Raw genomic sequence first — 19,361 nt, forward strand, 5'->3', positions numbered from 1 at the left:
TTCAGGGTCTCTTGTGGTTTCAATCAGATGTGTTCTTCTTGATTTAATTTTGGTAAGTACATTTTTCCCCCCTAGGGAACTTGTTTATTTCCTTTGAATTTTCAAATTTTTTGTCTGTAGTTTTCATAATATTCTTAATGTCACAGGATCTGTAATGATGTTTCCTTTTCATTTTTTTATACTGGTCATTTTTTTCCCTTCCTCTTGCTTAATCTTCCTAGAGGTTTGTCAATTAGTGTTTTCAAGGAACTTTTCACTTTATTGATTTTATTTTGTTTTTTATTTTATTAAGTTATATTCTTTTATTACAATCCTACATTTACTATCTTAAGGTTTATTTTCTTGTTTTCTAATTTCATGAAATGGATATTTATATTTTATTATTCTTCTTTATATGTATCTTTATGTGTACCTTATAAAGCTATAGGCTTTAATGTATCCCACAAGTTTTGATAATATAATATTTTTATTATCATCCAGTTGAAAATATTTTCTCAGTTTCATTTTGATTTCCTTGACCTATGGACTATTTAGAAGTATTGATATTTTATTTATTTATTTTTAATCTTTTTTTTTTGGCTGTATTGGGTCTTCATTGCTGTGCACAGGATTTCTCTAGTTGTGGTGAGTGGGGGCTACTCTTTGTTGTGGCGTGCAGGCTTCTCATTGCAGTGGCTTATCTTGTTGTGGAGCATGGACTCTAGGCATGTGGGCTCAGTAGTTGCAGCACATGGGCCCTAGAGTTCATGGGCTTCAGTAGTTGCGGTGCATGGGCTTAGTAGTTGTGGCGTGCGGGCTGTAGGATGCACAGGCTTTAGTAGTTGTGGCTTATGGGCTCTAGAGTGCAGGCTCAGTAGTTGTGGCACACAGGCTTAGTTGCTCTGTGACATGTGGGATCTTCCTGGACTAGGGATCGAACCTGTGTCCCCTACATTGGCAGGAAGATTCTTGACCACTGCACCACAGGGAAATCTTTTATTTTTATTATTTAAACTTTATTTTTATTGAAGTATAGTTGATTTACAATATTAGTTTCAGGTGTACAATATAGTGATTCAATATTTTTATAGATTATACTCCACTTGAATTGATTATAAAATATTGGCTATATTCCCTATGCTGTACAATATATTTGTGTAGCTTATTTATTTTATACATAGTTGTTGTACCTCTTAATCCCCTACCTGTATCTTGTCCTCCATCTCCACTGGTAACCACTAGTTTGTTCTCTATATCTGTGAGTCTGTTTCTGTTTTGTTATATTCACTAGTTTCATTTTTTAGATTCCACATATAAGTGATAACATATAGTATTTGTCTTTGACTTATTTCACTAAGCATGATACAGTTCAGGTACATCCATGTTGTTGCAAATGCAAAATTTCATTCTTTTTATGGCTGAGTAATATTCCATTGTGTGTGTGTGTGTGTGTGTGTGTGTGTGTGTGTGTATACCACATCTTCTCTATCCATTCATTTGTTGATGGACAGTTAGGCTGTTTCCATATCTTAGCTGTTGTAAATAATGCTGCTATGAACATTGGGGTGCATGTATCTTTTCAAATTAGTGTTTTTGTGTTTTGTTTTGTTTTGTTGGTTGATATATACCCAGAAGTAGAATTGCCACATCATATGGTAGTTCTATTTTTAGTTTTTTTAGTAACCTCCATACTGTTTTTTTTACAGTAGCTTCATCAATTTACATTCCCACCAACAGTGTACCAGGGTTCCCTTTTCTCCACATCCTCCCCAACACTTATTAATTATGGTCTTTGGGTTGATAGCCATTCTGGCAGTTGTGGGATGATATCTCATTGTGGGTTTTGATTTGCAGTTCCCTGATGGTTAGTGATGTTGAGCATCTTTTCATGTGCCTGTTGACCATCTGTATGTCTTCTTTTAAAAAATGTCTATTCAGGTCTTCTGACCATTTTTAAAATTGGTTTTTTGTTTGGATATCAAGTTGTATGAGCTGTTTATATATTTTAGATATTAACCCCTTATAGGTCATGTCATTTGCCAATATTTTCTCTTGTTTAGTAGGTTGTCTTTTTGTCAGTGGTTTACTTTGCTGTGCAAAAGATTAAGTTTAATTAGGTCCCATTTGTTTATTTTTGCTTTTGTTTCCTTTGTTTTAGGAAACAGATCCAAAAAAATATTGTACGAATTTGGTCAAAGAGTGTTCTACCTATGTGCTCTTCTAGGAGTGTAATGGTTTCTGGTCTTACATCTAGCTCTATACTCCGTTTTGTGTTTATTTTTTGTATATGGTGTGAGAAGATGTTCTAGTTTCATTCTCTAACATATAGCTGTCCAGTTTTCCCAGCATCATTTATTGAAGGGACTATTTTCCCCATTGTATATTCTTGCCTCTTGTTGTAGATTAATTTTGCCCATAAGTGTGTGGTTTATTTCTGGGCTCTGTCTTCTGTTCCATTGCTCTATGTGTGTGTGTTTGTGCCAGTACCATACTGTTTTGATTATTGTAGACTTGTAGTATAGTCTGAAATCAGGGAGTGTGATACCTCCAGCTTTGTTCTTTTTTCTCAAGATTGCTTTGGCTATTCAGTGTCTTTTATGGTTCCATATACATTTTAGGATTATTTGTTTTATTTCTGTGAAAAATGCCATCAGTATTTTAATGGGCATTGCATTAATCTGTAGATTGCCTTAGGTAGTATGGTCATTTTAACAATATTAATTCTTCCAATTCATGAACATGGAGTATTTTTCCATTTCTTTGTATCTTCAACTTCATCAATGTCTTATAGTTTTCAAAGTATAGATCTCCTACCTCCTTGGTTAAGTTTATTCCTAGGTATTTTATTCTTTTTCATGTGATTTTAAATAGGACTGTTTTCTTTTTCTTTTTGGTAGTTCATTATTAGTATATAGAAAAGCAACACATTTCTGTAATCTTTTTTTTGCCTTTTATTTCTGTTTATTTTAAAGTATTTATTTTTACAATTGCTTCCATTTCAACATTTGCAAGGACAACCACAGAAACAAACTTTTTATCAAATTTGTTATCATATCCTAGTATATGCCTAAATTCTTAGAAAATGTCATTTTATATTTGCAAACATTCACTCTGTTTAAACGTACTTTGGGGTGATTGATATGTTCATACATGTAAAATAGATTCTAGGTAATCAAGAAATAAAGCATCAGACAATCAGGAATAAAAGTTTGCAAATTAGCCTTGAATAGGCTGTTTATAAATGAGTATTTTATTAATCAGTCTGGCATTCTGCTATAACAGAATACCATATACTAGGTGCCTTAAACAACAAACATTTATTTCTCACTGTTCTGGAGGCTGGAAGTCTGAGATCAGCCTCATGGTCAGCATGCTCAGATGCCAGCATGGTCAGATTCATAGTGAGGGCCTTCTACCTGCTTTCCAGATCACTGCCTTCTTGCTGATTCCTCACATGGAGAGAGAGAGAGAGCTCTGGTCTCTTCATCTTATAAAAGTACTAGCCCCATAATGGGAGCTCCACCCTAAGGACCTCATCTAAATCTAATTACCTCCCAAAGCCCCCACCTCCACATAGGGTTTCAACATATGGATTTTGGAGGAACCCAAATATTTAGTCCATAGTAAGTGGCAAGCAGTTATTCCCTAAAAATATTTGATTTCAGGAAGTGTATTTTACTGAAGATCACTTAGGATATGTTGTTAGTATCTAATATATTTGGGATCCATTATCTAACCTTTCAATATTAGCATCCAACTTGTATCATTTCTTGAATAACAAGACAAGGGTAGACTGATTTTTTCAATTTTTGAGAGAGATTAATGAATCAAAAAGAATGACAAGATTAATAGTTGCTATATTCTTAAAGTTATGAGAATTAAAATGTTCAATATTTTTCATCATGGGGAGAGTTTACTAATTATCAAATTGGAAAATTGAAATGATACACTTCAGTTCATCCCCAAAATGTAATAATACTTAAGTGATAAAAGCTTAATAAATGTATTTTTGAGTGCAGTACTTGAAAATTTGACAAAAAAATGCTCTCTTCCCCACAATAAAGGGGCTTTGATTTAGCTAGTTCTTACTGGTAGTTTTTCCAATGTTAGTAACTTTGTCATATAGAGTAATTACAGAGTATAACCAAGTAGGTGACTATTAGATTAACTATGATTTCTCAATTGAATCTGTTAATTTAATAAGGAATAAATGTCTAGTTAACAATAACAGTGGAGTTCTTCATAGTACTTCACATATACCCAGCCAACCCTTGTCAGTTAATTTAATTTGCTTAGTGGAATTTAGATGATCTTCATAAAATATCCTCTTGATTTATCTAGTCACGTTGTAAATAAAAAGATTAATCAAGGTGTAATACAAAAGAGAATGAGTTTCCTTTTATAGAATTTCACTTGATTAGAAAAGGAAATAAAGTCTATAAAATGTGGTAGAGAAGTATTAAAGCTCCTTATTCCTATAGGGCATATATTCTGCTGCTTTGATTCATTTTGGGGATGAAGTCTATAAATAAATGTATATGTAAGAAAACCACAGCATTTTCTCTTTAGATGATTCTAAAGTTTTCTAGTTACCTAGCAAAAATGACATGGCATGCATATATATGTATATATGCATATATGTGTATATACATAATATATGTCATGTTTCTGTATACATATATGCATACTGTACATAAATATCAGTCTTCAAAATTTAAATAAATATACCAGTTGTTGATATACAGCTTTTCATGAAGGAATTTTGTAAGACAGATTGAAGACAGGAAGAATAGAAACTGCAAAACAGTGCCTCTCTAACATCTTTCATCTCTAAAACATAAACTACATTCAGTCTTCAAGGATACAGACCTTCATGAAGGATAGAGAAGTATAATGAAATTGAATTTTCAGGTATTTTAGAATTAACAATGTGATGAGAGTGACTTACTGTGATACTTACACATAATGGATGAAAAATATCTGGTTGAGTTATTAAAATTACAGTGATGATTTTGTCATTTTATCACAAAAAATAACCCAACATCTTCCACTTGAATAAGATTACTTAAGAATATGTGCATAGAACATACAATTGGGTAGGGGTCTGCATTAGCTCATGGAGTATTAGGTGGCTCAATTCAACCTTTTCATGACGATAAATAAAAGGTTTGACAGAATAACCAATGCATCTTATTGGTGGTGTGAGATGTAGCACAAATACTGGGAAAACTTCAAGTACCGAAAGCTGATTCTGCTAAGAGGGCAGGCGGATTCTGATCAAAAGGAAAAAAAGAAAGAGAGGAAAAAAAAAAAGCCTCAAAAATTGGCTATCTTTTTGATGTCCTCCTTAGTCTATGGAGACTCATGTTCAAGATGAGGGCATAGCAAAGGAAGAAATTATGACAAACCTTCACTAACTTAAGCTTTTTTTTTTTCTTTTAAGGTTTAAACAAGGAACCAGCTAAAGGATCCATTCTAATTCATTATTTTTTTCTAACTCTCCCTCCATCCATCTCCCTCTCCTCCTTGGCAACCACTAACTAAAGCTTATATCCCCCAAAACTATGTACTAAGATAAAGATGAACCATAAGTTAAATAGCTCTAAAATGCACACTTATGGCCCTGTGTTGGATCACCCAAGTGATTTGTAAATCTTCAAATATTAAAATTGGAATAATGTAGTTCCAGACTAATAGAAACCCCAGAAGACCTCAGGAGAAAGAAACTTTTTCCTCCTCTACAGGGGAAAAATATTCTAACATCAAGTAAAGAAAGGTTGATTGGAAATTCCAATAAATTGTTTCTCTAACATTATTTCCAGTGTCTGGATGCTTGAAGGGAATAGCTGATGAAGTCATGTAGAGACATGTGACCTTGATTTATATTTTGGGTATCTATGAGGCAAGATATTCCTTGGATAAGGAATGTTGTTGCTGCCATTGGCTGTATCAGGCAGACAGACAATTGTTAATGGCTCAAGATTTTGTAAAAATATTGATGAACTAGTTGTTGGCCAGGGCATCCAGTGCTAAGATGACTACCAGAAATATCTCCAACTATGTTGACCCTTGGGTCCTGACCTTTATCATGGGTGTCTTGGTTAAGGGATGTAAAACAGCAACTCTCCAGTGGGTTTATCATGCATGATGGTAGTTGATACCATGTGTACAGTGTATGACTGTATATTAATCTTGTATTTTGCAACTTTATTCTAATACAGACTTTAGGGTTTTTCTATATATAGTATCATGTCATCTGTAAAAAGTGAGTTTTACTTCTACCCTTCCAATTTGTCTTATTTTTCTTGTCTGATTGCTGTGGCTAGGCCTTCCAATACTATGTTAAAAATATTAATAGAACTGGTGAGAGTGGGCATCCTTGTCTTTTTCCCGAATTTAGAGGAAAAGCTTTCAGTTTTTCACTATTGAATATGATGATAGCTCTGCGTTTGTCATAAATGGCCTTTTTTATGTTGAGGTATGTCCCCTCAATGCCAACATTGATAAGTTTTTTTTTTTTTATCATGAATGGATGTTGAATTTTGTGAAATGCTTTTTCTGCATCTATTGAGATGATAATGTGATTTTTATCATTCATTTTGTTAATGTGGTGTATCATATTGATTTTTGTGGATATTGAACCATCTCTGGAATAAATCCCACTTGATCATGATGTATGATACTTTTTATATATGATCTTTTCTACATATTGCTGAATTTTGTTTTCTAATATTTTGTTGAGGATTTTTGCTATTGACCTGTAATTTTCTTTTTTTTGTATTTGGTTTTGGTATCAGGGTAGTGGTGGCCTCATAGAATGAATTTGGAAGTGTTCCCTCTTCAATTTTTTGGAACAGTTTGAGAAGGATAGGCATTAGATCTTTTTATATATTTGGTAGAATTCCCCTGTGAAGTCATAGACTTTTGTTTGCTGGGAGGTTTTTGATTACTAATTCAATTTCACTACTAGTGATTGTCTGTTCAAATTGTCTATTTCTTTCTGATTCAGTCTTTGTACATTGTATGTTTCTAGAAATTTATCCATTTCTTCTAGGTCATCCAATTTGTTGGCATATAACCATTCACAGTATTCTGTTGTGATTTTTTTGTGTCTCTGTGATGTCAGTTGTAATTTCTCCTCTCTCATTTCTTATTTTGTTTATTTGGGTCCTCTCTCTTTTCTTCTAAATGATCCTGGCTAAAAGATAATCAATTTTGTTCATGTTTTGTTAAAAAAAAAAAGCTCTTGGTTTCATTGCTGTTTTCTATTTTTTTGGGGTCTCTATTTCCTCTCTGATCTTTATTTCCTTCTGCTGATTTCTTTTGGCTTTGTTTTCTTTTTCTAATTCCTTTAGGTGGTAGGTTAGGTTACTTGATATTTTTCTTGTTTCTTGAAATAGGCCTGCATCACTATAAACTTCATCTTAGAACTGCTTTTGCTATGTCCATAGATTTTGGAAAGTTGTGTTTTTATTTCCATTTGTCTCATGATATTTGCTGATTTCCTCTTTGATTTCTTCATTGGCCCTTTGGTTTTTCAGTAGCTTGTTGTTTAGGCTCCACATATTTGTGTTTTTGCCATTTTTCTTCATGTAATTTCTAATTTCATACCATGTTGTTGGAAAAAATGCTTGATATCATTTCTATTCTATTAAATTTGTTGAGACTTGTTTTGTGGCCTAGCATGTGTTCTGTCCTAGAGAAAGTGCCATGTGCCCTTGAGAATAATATGTATTCTGTGGTTTTGGGATGGAACGTTCTGTAGTTATCTATTAAGTCCAACTGGTCTAATGTGTCATTTAAAAACCACCATTTCCTTATTGATTTTCTGTCTGGATGATCTGTCCATTGACATTAGTGGGGTGTTAAATTTCCCCTACTATTATTGTATTATTGTCAATTTTTTCCTTCATGTCTGTTAATATTTGCCTTATATGTTTAGGTGCTCCTATATTAGGTGCATATGTTTTTGAAAAACATTTTTAAAATATTTATTTATTTGGCTGCACCGGGTCTTAGTTGCAGCATGCAGGATCTTTAGTTGCGGCCTGCAGGAACTTCACTGTGGCCTATGGGATCTGGTTCCCTGACCAGGGATTGAACCTGGGCCTCCTACATTGGGAGTGCGGAGCCTAAGCCGCTGGGCCACCAGGGAAGTCCCAGATGCATATATGTTAACGAATGTTATATTCTCTTCTTGTATTGATCCCTTTATCACTGCATAATGCCCTTCTTTGTCTTTTGTATAAAATTTGTTTTAAAGTCTACTTTGTCCTATATGAGTATTGCTACCCCAGCTTTCTTGTCATTTCCATTTGCATGAAATATATTTTTCCCTCCCCTCATTTTCAGTCTCTGTGTGTCTTTAGCTTTGAAGTGAGTCTTTTGTAAGCAGCATATGGATGGGTCTTTTTTTTAAAAAACCCAATGAGTCACCCATAATTCTTTATTGAAGTATTTGGTCTATTGACATTTAAAGTAATTATTTATAGGCATGTACTTATTGCTATTTTGTTACTTGTTTTCTGGCTGTTTTTGTAGTTCTTCTGTGTTCTTTTAGTTTCTTCGCTTGTGGTTCATCCTGTTTGGGAATCTCTGTGCTTTCTGTACCTGGATATCTGTTTCCTTCTGCAGGTTTGGGAAGTTTTCAGCCATAATTTCATCAAATAGATTTTCAATCCCTTTCTCTCTTTCTCTTCTCCTTCTGGGATGTCTATAATGGGAATGTTAGTATGCTTGATGGTGTCCCAGAGGTCCCTTAAACTATCCTCATTTTTAAAATTTGTTTATCTTTTTGCTATTCTGATTGGGTGATTTCCATTATTCTACCTTCAAGATCACTTATGCTTTCTTCTGTATCACTTAGTTTGCTCTCATTCCTTCTAGTGTGTTTTTCATTTGTTACTGTATTCTTCAGCTCCGATTATTTTTTATATTTTTCTAGTTTTTGTTAAAATTCTCACATGTTCATCTATTCTTTTTTCAAATTCAGTTAGCATACTTATTACTAATGCTTTGAGCTCTTTATCTGGTAAATTGTTTCTGTTTCATTAATTGTTTTTTTTTTTTCAGGGTTTTTTCCCTTGTTCTTTTGTTTGTAACAAATTCCTCTGTCCTCTCATTTTGTTTAACTTTCTCTGTCTCTACTCCTACTTTTTCCAAAATTTCACACTGGTTTTTTCTGTCGTATAAATGACAGATCTTCCGCTTAGAAAAATCTCTCCAGGCTGTATTTTACAGGTTTCTTCTCATATTTTCTACTGACTAGTAATCTCTTCAGTTATCTGATGTTAAAGCCATCCTTTGTGATCTTATTTTCAACTTCTGTATTTTTTAGTTCTTGAAATTTTATTTGGTTGTTTTTCATATTTGTTTTGTTAGTTTTATATTTTTTTGTTCCCTGTGGATACTTCTATATTCCTTTAAATATAGTAAGCATAATTGTTTTTTGGACTGAGTCTGATAATTTCAACATCTGAAGTCTTTATGGATTTTTTTGGTATTTGTTTTGTTGACTCTCACTTCTGATGTCTTATTTCTAATGTGTCTGGTTATTTTATTTTCATGGATATGGATTGACAATATCGTCACTGAATGAATAAATGAATACCCTTTTCCGTACTCGAAAAAATTCTATTCCGAGGAAAAAAGTGTGAAAGGATACACATCAACTTCTTAGCATTCATTATATCTGTTTGGGGTCAGGGAGAGAAGTATAATAGTTAACTTTTATTTCATTTGTGGCAATATTTATATACTACTTTTATGACTTGACTCATAAAATAGAAACACAGCTCCTCTGAGGCTCTTGTAACTTGGCTATATCACTTTCTATCTTTTTATATTGCTGTTATCTTCTGACCACCTGGTCAAGCCTGCCCCTTTATTAAAGTTTTGAGAATATGGTTATCTTTCTCTTTATCCAAAGTGTAAACAATTATACTGAATGATATTAACACCATGTGCCTAGTCGATCAAATCACATCAGCCTCTGAGCTTCTTGACCTCTTCATTTCCCATGACCTTTATAGTTTATCCACACACGTTCACAGCTACCCACTGGGCACTATTACCACTAGTTTATTAGTTTACTAGGGCTTCCATAACAAAATACCACAGTCTGGGTGGCTTAAAGAACAGGAATTTATTTTCTCACAGTTCTTTAGGCTAGAAGTTTAAGATCAAGGTGCTGACAGGTTTGATTTCTTCTGAGACCTCTCTCCTTGGCTTGCAGATGGCCACCTTCTCACTGAGTCCTCACATGATTGTCCCTCTGTGTCCTAATCTCCCCTTCTTATAAGGACACCAGTCCTATTAGATTAGGACCCACCCTAACAACCGTATTGTAACATAATTACCTGCTTAAGGGCCCCATATCCAAATACAGTCACATTCTGAGATACTGGGGGTTAGGACTTCTGCATAAGAATTTGGGGGGACATGATTCAGACTACAACGTCTTGTAAGAACTCAACTTTGAAAGTCTACTATTCAGATATCTCACATTCTAACCTCAACCTCTCTTCTATCCAGCCTGTTAACTTAGCTATTTCTGCTCTACTTGTTCTCTGAAGTCACAGGCACCCCTTGTTCATTCACCATTTGCTTTCCCTCACTCATTAGTCCACTCTTGTCTTAAGTTCCCCCTATATCCGGCTTAAATGTCATGATTCTTTTCAGTAGGGTTTAATAGCACTCTTCCAATGCCTTGAGCTCCCTTCTCTTTTTTTCATACACTTCTGGCAAAAATCCATCCCTGAATGCCCCCAACTGATTTATATTTGCCTACAGTGATTACCAAGGGCAGCTGGAGATAGTTATACATCAGAGAAGATTAGCTTCTCCATAATTTAGTGACTCAAATGACCTCAACACAATTCATGGTATGGCTTAGCAATCCTATGACATTGTTCTTGTCAACTCTTTCACCCACAATGAACACTTAAAAACTCCTCCTCTCCTCAAAGCTTCAAGCCTCCCACTAGCTCGCTCACTCTCGTTCTCTGCATCACTTATTTCATAGAGTAGGAGCCCTCTGCCAGGAACTCCTTTACCTTCTCACTACTAAACGTAAAATCCTGTTATCTCTTCATGGACCTGCTCCTCTTCCCCTTTTTTTTTTTTTTTTTAGCAGTAGAGGGGCTGTGTACCTTCCTACTTGAGATCAATTCTCCCTTGTGACCTTTGGATTCTACTCCTACTTTTTTCAACATTTCACACATTTATTTTCTCTTTTCTGTCATATAAATTTAACCTTACCTGTTAAATGGGTTATTTCCATCAGTATTTAAATATATTCAAGACTCTCATGTATAAAAAATAAATTTCTTGACTTCATGTTCTCCTCCAATCACTGCTCCATGTTTCTCCCAATTTTCTTAAGGGGATTGTTTATTCCCACGAACTGCATTTCCTTACACCTACTTCTTCCTTTACACATTCTTACGAGTTTCTTGTGTCTCATAATTCCACCAGATCAGCTCTTCTAAAGATACCGGTGGTATCCATTTAACAGTTTTATTTCTTATCTTCTTGCCCTCTTAGCCTCAATTGACCTTGTTGACCCTCACTTCCTCTTTGAAATACCATCTTTGTTTGATTTGGGGGACATTATGCTCTCCTTGTTCCTTCTCTTACATCTTGTCACTCCTTCTCAGTCTCCCTCACTCAGCCATTGAGTGTTGTTTCCCCAAGGCTCTGTGCCAATCTCTCTTCTCACTCTGTTCTCTTCACCTAGGTGATACCACCAAGGCCACAACTTTCTTAAAAGCCCAAATGTGCCACAGGATATTTGCACATGGTATGTCCTTTACATAACATGCTCCCTCAAACCCTCCCCTAAGTCATTATAAAAATATCTTCTACTCATCCTTCACCTTGAGACTTAGGTACCACCTACTCAGGAAGCCTTGTACAACCTCCTTACTCTTGCAGTACTTCTGCAACACTTATTGCGGTTATAATTTACATTTATTTATATGATTTGTTAAATGACAGGCTCTCCCATTGGAGGTAAGCTTCATAATGGCAGAGACAATCCCTATTTTTCTTATTATAATTTTGCCTCTAGCCCTCTACAAAATTCTGAACACATAATAGGTGTATAATAAGTATAGAATAGAATAACTAAATGAATAAACATTTCGAATAAACATTTTGAATAACGTTTCTGTAGACTATCAAGATGGGGATTTCCCACACATGGTTAAATACATGATTTTGGACTGGACTAGAGAGATTAAACTGGAGTCTAATTGCTTGTGAGTGGTAATGAAGCCTTAATTGGCTATAAGATTTCCCAGGGCATGTTTATGGAGAGAAAGAAGAAGAGGGAAGTGAACAAAAATCTTGGGGACATCCACATTAAATGAACTCAGGCAGAGAGAGGATGATCCATCAAAGGAGGCTGAGGTTGTATATGCCATTCACATACTGCAGATTTTCTCGGCAGTCCTAATTTTAATATTCTGCCCTTTGGGCTAACATTTTACAACCAAATTTTTGGCTCAGAAAATATGGCATCTATAAGGGAAATGAATCTAAATCTAATTTTAACACTTATTAATTAATGATATAATTGTACTACTTGTGTGTAGTGATTAATAAGATTGACTAAGTTTCTCACTGTGGTTATTACTGGTAATAAGTATCTTTTAAAAATGGCTAATATACATAGCAATTATAGTTTCCCTGGTTTAAAATCTTTTTGAACTGTGCTTCTAAAAATTTACCTAAATGTAAATGATATGGTTTTTTTTTTTAGCCTGAAAGTACTTTACTGATTATTTGTGAGAATGGCTATGTTCTTGAAGCTCCATTGCCAACTATAAAGGAGGAGGAGGAGGACCATGATGTAGTTTCCTATGAAATCAAAGACATGTGTATAAAATGTTTCCATTTCTCAAGTATCAAATCTAAGATTCTGGTATGAAATACCCTTGAAGCATTGTCTTCTAATTTTTTTTCTTTCTTAGAATATAAAATATCCTGTGTTAAGTACTGGGAAAATACGAAGAAGAATAAGACATAGACTTTTACTTTAAGGAACTTATTTGGTAGAAAGCAGCTTCTTGTATTAGAAGGTGGTAATGAGTAGATATTAGAATCACAGGGCAAAGAAAAGAATTTTAGGGGCATGCAGAGGAAAGATTATATGATTCTGATAGAGGGGTGAGAGAGGTCAAGGATGACTTCATGGAGGTGATATTTAGTATTTAAAGAATAGGAAGGATTTTGACAGGTTGAAAATGAGGGAGAAGGCAATAAAAGCTGGGAGAACATCCTGAGGGAAGGCAGAGTTGCAAGAGTTTTGGTGTTTTCGAGAAAGAAGAATGGACCCTGAGGCAGAGGGATGCAATTTGTGGAGGGGTGTGACAGGAGTCTGTGACCACCACATGGAACCCCTTAAATATTAGCCAAGATGTTTTAATTTAATTTTTGGGCCATTGGAATCCATTTTGAATTTTTGAGAAGGAGATTGATGTGATGAGATCATATAAATTTGGAAGTTAATTCTAAGAGGTAAATGGAATAAAGAGGTAAAAGATGGGAGGTAGGGATGCCAGTGCTAGGGGCCTTTTGCAGTAGCCAGTTGATAGAGGCTGAGGGCCTAAATCACTGTACCGCTAAAGATAGAAACAGCTTCCCTCGTGGACTATTTCAATCCACCAAATGCATGGATTGACAGTGATAGGCTCTGAGAGAAGCTATATTTAACTTCTCTGTTAGGAAAAAGAAGGCAAAATAATTTCTGTAAAACCAGGATCAATGGGAGTTATGCAGAAAGTCATTCCAATGATTTGAAAATTTTAACTATAAAAATATATTCCCAACTTGATGATAATCTTTAAATGACATTATTTGTTACATTAGAGCTGTGAATTTTTCTAGGACTCTATCTTCCTCCTACTTTCTTTAATAATAGTGTGAATGAACAAATGAATGACAGTTTTTTTATCTCAATATCTCTTTTGCACAAGAGATTAATAGAAATTGCAAAGAGAAAGAAACAAAAGGAGTTGAAAGAGAAGGAAAAGGAAGAAAGGAGGGAAAGCCTAGAAGCAGAGATGGGAGAAGATGGAGAAAAGGAACTCCAGGGGGAAGAGGAGGAGGAGGAGGAGGAGGAGGAGCCGGAGCCGTTACCCGAAATCTTTATTCCTTTAACCCCCTGTCACATCCTCTGTGGATTTTACTCTGGGCCGGGGAAGTTCTGGGTTTCTTTGGTAAGTAATAATGTAATAAATTTTTATCTCAACCCTAATCTAATTATAGGTATTATTTTCCATCACTTTCTTACTTCCTTACTCTATGGTAAGACTTCAACTATTAACTACTACCGAAGGTGTGAATTTTGATGAATGAATGTGAGTTTGTTCTTATATCATCTTAATACGTTTTATATGTCTACTTATTGTATCTGTTATCTATGACAATCACACGTTTCAGAAGGTCAAAGGGGAGGAGAATCAAAGGTAGAAGGGCAAAGAGCTAAGGGGTTTTCCAGCTGTGTTTGTCATTTTAAAATTTTGCATATGATGGCAGCACAGTCCACTAGACTTTTGCTTACCTTTCATTATCTACAACTATGCTGTGTGGCTGCATGGAAGTCTGGGAAAATGACTGTTTTTAGATGGTCACATTGCCACCCTGAGTGAAAGTGGGACTTGGCTAATAAGGAAGAAGAGAAAAATGCAAGACAAGTACCTGCGAATGTTACAATAATGTGACAATTACATCCCCTAATTATATATTTTCTACTCTTCTAAAATATTTTATTGATCTATTGCAAAGCAAGATTTCCTTCATTATGAATCTGTCACAAATTTCAATTCCATTCACCAAAAAAATAGTCTTTCATATATACTTTTATGTCAATTATTATCTCTAATTCATAAGTGGTATCAGATCTTTGGCCAGGCCAGGAGACTGCCTAGCTGAGTACTGTTGCTATAAGGAGTGATGAGAGTTAACTCCACTCCTCTTCAACATTTCTTAGAAATATATCTTTGATAGCAACTTCTAAGGAGACAAGCAGCAAGAAGGATAGAAAGTAGTGATGGAGGCACCTTAAGATTCCATGTATTAGTGCATTGACCTTTTATCTTCTGTACTTTATGAAACAATTATCGATGGCTACTGTTGTGTGGGGTTCATGGGGTAAAGGAATAATTAAGACATGATCCTGCCTTCTGAAAGTTCCCTCATATCATGAGGGAGAGAGGCACAGAAACAACTGTACAGTAATATAATAGAGTTCTAGTGTCCTTGAAACATATGCAAGAATTATTAATTATTTGACAAACATATTTAATGCTTACCTTTAGGAGTGCAGATAAGTATTACATGGGACATACTTATACTAAAAACATATTTGTTGTTTATCTGAAATTCAAATTAACTGTGCATCCTGAATTTAAAAACTCTTTTCCTGGTTTTACTGAGATATAATTGACATGCAGCATTGTATAATTTAAGGTATATAGCATAATGATTTGACTTGCATGTATCATGAAATGATTACCACAATAAGTTTAGTTAACATTCATTGTGTATTTTTATTTGCTAAATCTGGAAACCTGCTTATTCTATACCAGGCACCATTCTAAGTGACCACCCTATAAAATAAGCGCTCTTCATAATTTGCATTTTACATAAGAAGAAACCAAGGAGTGGAGAGGTTAGGTAACTTATCTGAGGTTGTATGATTAATGAGGGGTGGAACCAGGATCTGGACTCAGGCAGTCTAGGTCTAGAGTCCACGCTCTTAACCATTAAACTACACCAGCATACAAGGTCAAGGCATAGTTCAGAAGAAGTGACACTAACCCTGCTTGACTCAACTATTTGCCAACTCTGTGCCTGCATCCAAGCAGATGCTGCAGAAAACCAGTCTCATTTTGAAGGCACGACCACAGTTCTCAAATCAGTACTCACAGTGCAGGCTGGTTCTACTGCCCAGCCATGTTTACTTTCCCACTTTCCAAATTATCGCTTTAATTCTTCTCCCATCAATCATTTTGTACCTTCCCTCAATTTCTAATGATAACCTTATCTCCAATTTCTTTTCTTTTTTCTTTTTCTTTTTTTCTTTTTTTCTTTTGGCCCCGCTGAGCAGCTTACAGGATCTTAGTTCCCCGACCAGGGATTGAACCCGGGCCCCGGCAGTAAAGCGCAGAGTCCTAACCACTGGACCGCCAAGGAATTCCCATCTCACATTTCACTGAGAAAATAAAATAAAAACAATCAGATGGAATTTCCTTATCTTGTCTTAATGAGATCTAATGTCCTATGGAGATCCATACAAGTTTGTCTGCTACTGTTAACAGTTGGTGAATGGTCCCCTGCAACTTTCCAAGGACACTATTCTAAATGGTCTCTTGATCGCATCCTTCTCAAAGATTTTACTCCTGAAACAAACTAGCTGGTCTCCTGTATCTTCAACCTCTCTGTTTACTCAGTTCTTATCATCAGCACATAAACATGCTCCTAGTACTTGAATTTTTTTCTTTCACATCTCTTTTCTTCTCATCCACTGCTCCTTTATAGGAAAACTTGAAAGAGTTGTCTACAGTCACTGGGTTCATTTCTTCACCTCCTATTTGGTTTTTAACACATTCCAGTCAGGTTTCTAGATCCACCACTTCAAGTCATCAAAGATTTTCCTACTGCCAAGCTCAGTGGTCATTTCTCTGTCCATTTGAACTCTCCGAAACATTTGATAAAGTTAACCCTCCATTCTTCTTAAAGCATTTTCTTTGTTGGCTTCCGTGACACCACCATCTGCTGGCCACTCCTTTTTAGCCTCTTTTGCTGGCTTCTTATATGTTGAACTAGCTTTGAATTTTGAAGTACTCTAGGATGTGGTCTTGGGTGCCCTCTTTCTTGCTAGATGATTTTATTTGGTCCCAAGATTTTAAATATCAAATATATGCCAATAAATTTCATTTTTATCTCTAGTCTTGACCTCTCCTCTCATATTCAGACTTGTATGTCCAACTTGACATCACTACTTGGCACCTCAGAATGGACATGTCCAAAATATAACTTTTTTTTTTTGATATTTTTATTTTGCCTGCTCTGGGTTTTAGTCACGGCACATGGAATCTTTAGTTGCAGCATGTGGGGTCTTTAGTTGCAGCACGTGGGATCTTTAGTTGCAGCATGTGGACTTCTTAGTTGTGGTGTGCAGACTTAGTCGCGGTGTGTGGACTTCTTAGTTGCGGCATGCATGCAGGATCTAGTTCCCCAACCAGGGATCGAACCTGGGCCCCCTGCATTGGGAGCACAGTCTTACCCACTGTACCACCAGGGAAATCCCCAAAATATAACTTTTAAATCACACTTGCCCTATGCAAACCTGCTCCATCTCCATCTCAGTAAATGGGACAACCATCCATCCAGTTACTAAGCCAAAACTGAGAGTTGTTAATGATTCTTTTCTTTCCTTTACCTTTGATATTCTTATTTCAAAGTATGTCTTTTGTAAGCAGTACATGGTTAGGCTTTTCTTTTTAATCCTGTAGTAAAATCTTTATTTTAATAGAACACTGTGTCCTTTTATATTTAATGTAATGGCTAATATATTTAGATTAAATCTACCATCTTATTATTTCTGTTTATCACACCAATTCTACGTTTGGTTTTTCACCTTCTATCAGATGATTAGGTAGTTTTTCCCCAGTTTTCCTCCTCTATTAGGTTATTAGTTATACATTTTTTTTTACTATTTTGTTTTTAGTTGTGATGCTAAAGGTCATAGTATATATCTTTAATTTAATATAATTTGATACAAATTTATTCTTTTACTAGCTCTAGAGAAAAAAAGATCTTAGGGTACTTTAGTGTTGTGTATCCTCCCCCTCACCTCATTGTCACATTATACACACACACACACACACACACACACACACACACATATATATGTATATATAAGTTTTGGGGGTTTTTTTTTTGCCTTACAGTGCCTATTTTGCCTTTAAAACTTTTAGTTCTTCTGTATATTTTCTTTTTAAAACTTTGATATCTTCTTATCTTTTGTCTTCCATTCTGCCATCTATATCTTTTTAAAATTTATTTTTGGCTGCATTGGGTTTTTGTAGCTGTGCAGGGGCTACTCTTCATTGCGGTGTCTCGTTGTGGTGGCTTCTCTGTTGCAGAGCATATCCTCTAGGTGCACAGGCTTCAGTAGTTGTGGCACGCAGGCTCAGTAGTTGTGGCTTGCGGGCTCTAGAGCACAGGCTCAGTAGTTGTGGTACATGGGCTTAGTTGCTCCGCGGCATGTGGGATCTTCCCAGACCAGGGATCGAACCTGTGTTCCCTGCATTAGCAGGTGGATTCTTAACCACTGCGCTACCAGGGAAGCCCTATGTACATCTTTTTATTGTTATTTTTTGTAACCTATGCATTTTTTTTTTCTCTTGTTGCTTTGAAGATTTTGTGTTAAAAGGTATAACTTCTTTATTTTTTTATTGAAGTACAGTTGATTTGCAGTGTTGTGCCAGTCTCTGCTTTACAGCAATGTGACTCAGTTATATACATGCAGATTTTTTTTTCATATTCTTTTCCATTATGGTTTATCACAGGATATTGAATATAGTTCCCTGTGCTATATAGTAGGACCTTGTTGTTTATCTATCCTATATATAATAGCTTACATCTGCTAATCCCACACTCCCAGTCCTTCCCTCTCCCACCCTCCTCTCCCTTGGCAACTGCAAGTCTGATCTCTATGTCTGTGAGTCTGTTTCTGTTTTGTAGCTAGGTTCATTTGTGCCATATTTTAGATTCCACATATAAGTGATATCATATGGTATTTGTCTTTTTTTGACTTAGTTAGTATGGTAATCTCTAGTTTCATCCATGTTGCTGTAAATGGCATTATTTCATTCTTTTTTATGGCCAAGTAGTATTCCACTGTATATATGTACCACATCTTCTTTATCCATTCATCTATCAGTGGAAATTTAGGTTGTTTCCATGTTTGGGCTATTGTGAATAGTGCTGCTATGAACATACGGGTGCATGTATCTTTTGAATTATAGTATTGTCTGTGTATATGCCCCGGAGTGGGATTCCTGGATCATATGGTAATTATAGTTTTAGTTTTCTGAGCAACCTTCATACTGTTTTCCATAGTGGCTGCCCCAACTTACATTTCCACCAACAGTGTAGGGGGGTTTCCTTTTCTCCACACCCTCTCTAGCATTTGTTATTCATAGACTTTTTAATGATGGCCATTCTGACAGGTGTGAGGTGGTACCTCACTGTAGTTTTGATTTGCATTTCTCTAGTAATTAGTGATGTTGAGCATCTTTTTATGTGCTTGCTAGCCATCTGTATGTCTTCTTTGGAGAAATGTCTATTTAGGTCTTCTGCCCATTTTT

At 35.4% G+C, this 19,361-nt stretch overlaps 1 protein-coding gene across 1 annotated transcript in view; it reads left to right on the forward strand.

The window, feature by feature from the left end:
• Positions 1–19,361, forward strand: part of CFAP44 (cilia and flagella associated protein 44) — a 109,359-nt gene that overhangs the window by 29,067 nt on the left and 60,931 nt on the right. The window contains exons 15-16 of the mRNA XM_007107958.3: positions 12,743–12,904; positions 13,959–14,201. Coding sequence (XP_007108020.2) covers positions 12,743–12,904; positions 13,959–14,201 — 405 coding nt within the window. The remainder of the gene's footprint in view (positions 1–12,742; positions 12,905–13,958; positions 14,202–19,361) is intronic.

The sequence above is a fragment of the Physeter macrocephalus genome, chromosome 1 (assembly GCF_002837175.3).
Source record: "Physeter macrocephalus isolate SW-GA chromosome 1, ASM283717v5, whole genome shotgun sequence".
Taxonomy (NCBI): domain Eukaryota; kingdom Metazoa; phylum Chordata; class Mammalia; order Artiodactyla; family Physeteridae; genus Physeter; species Physeter macrocephalus.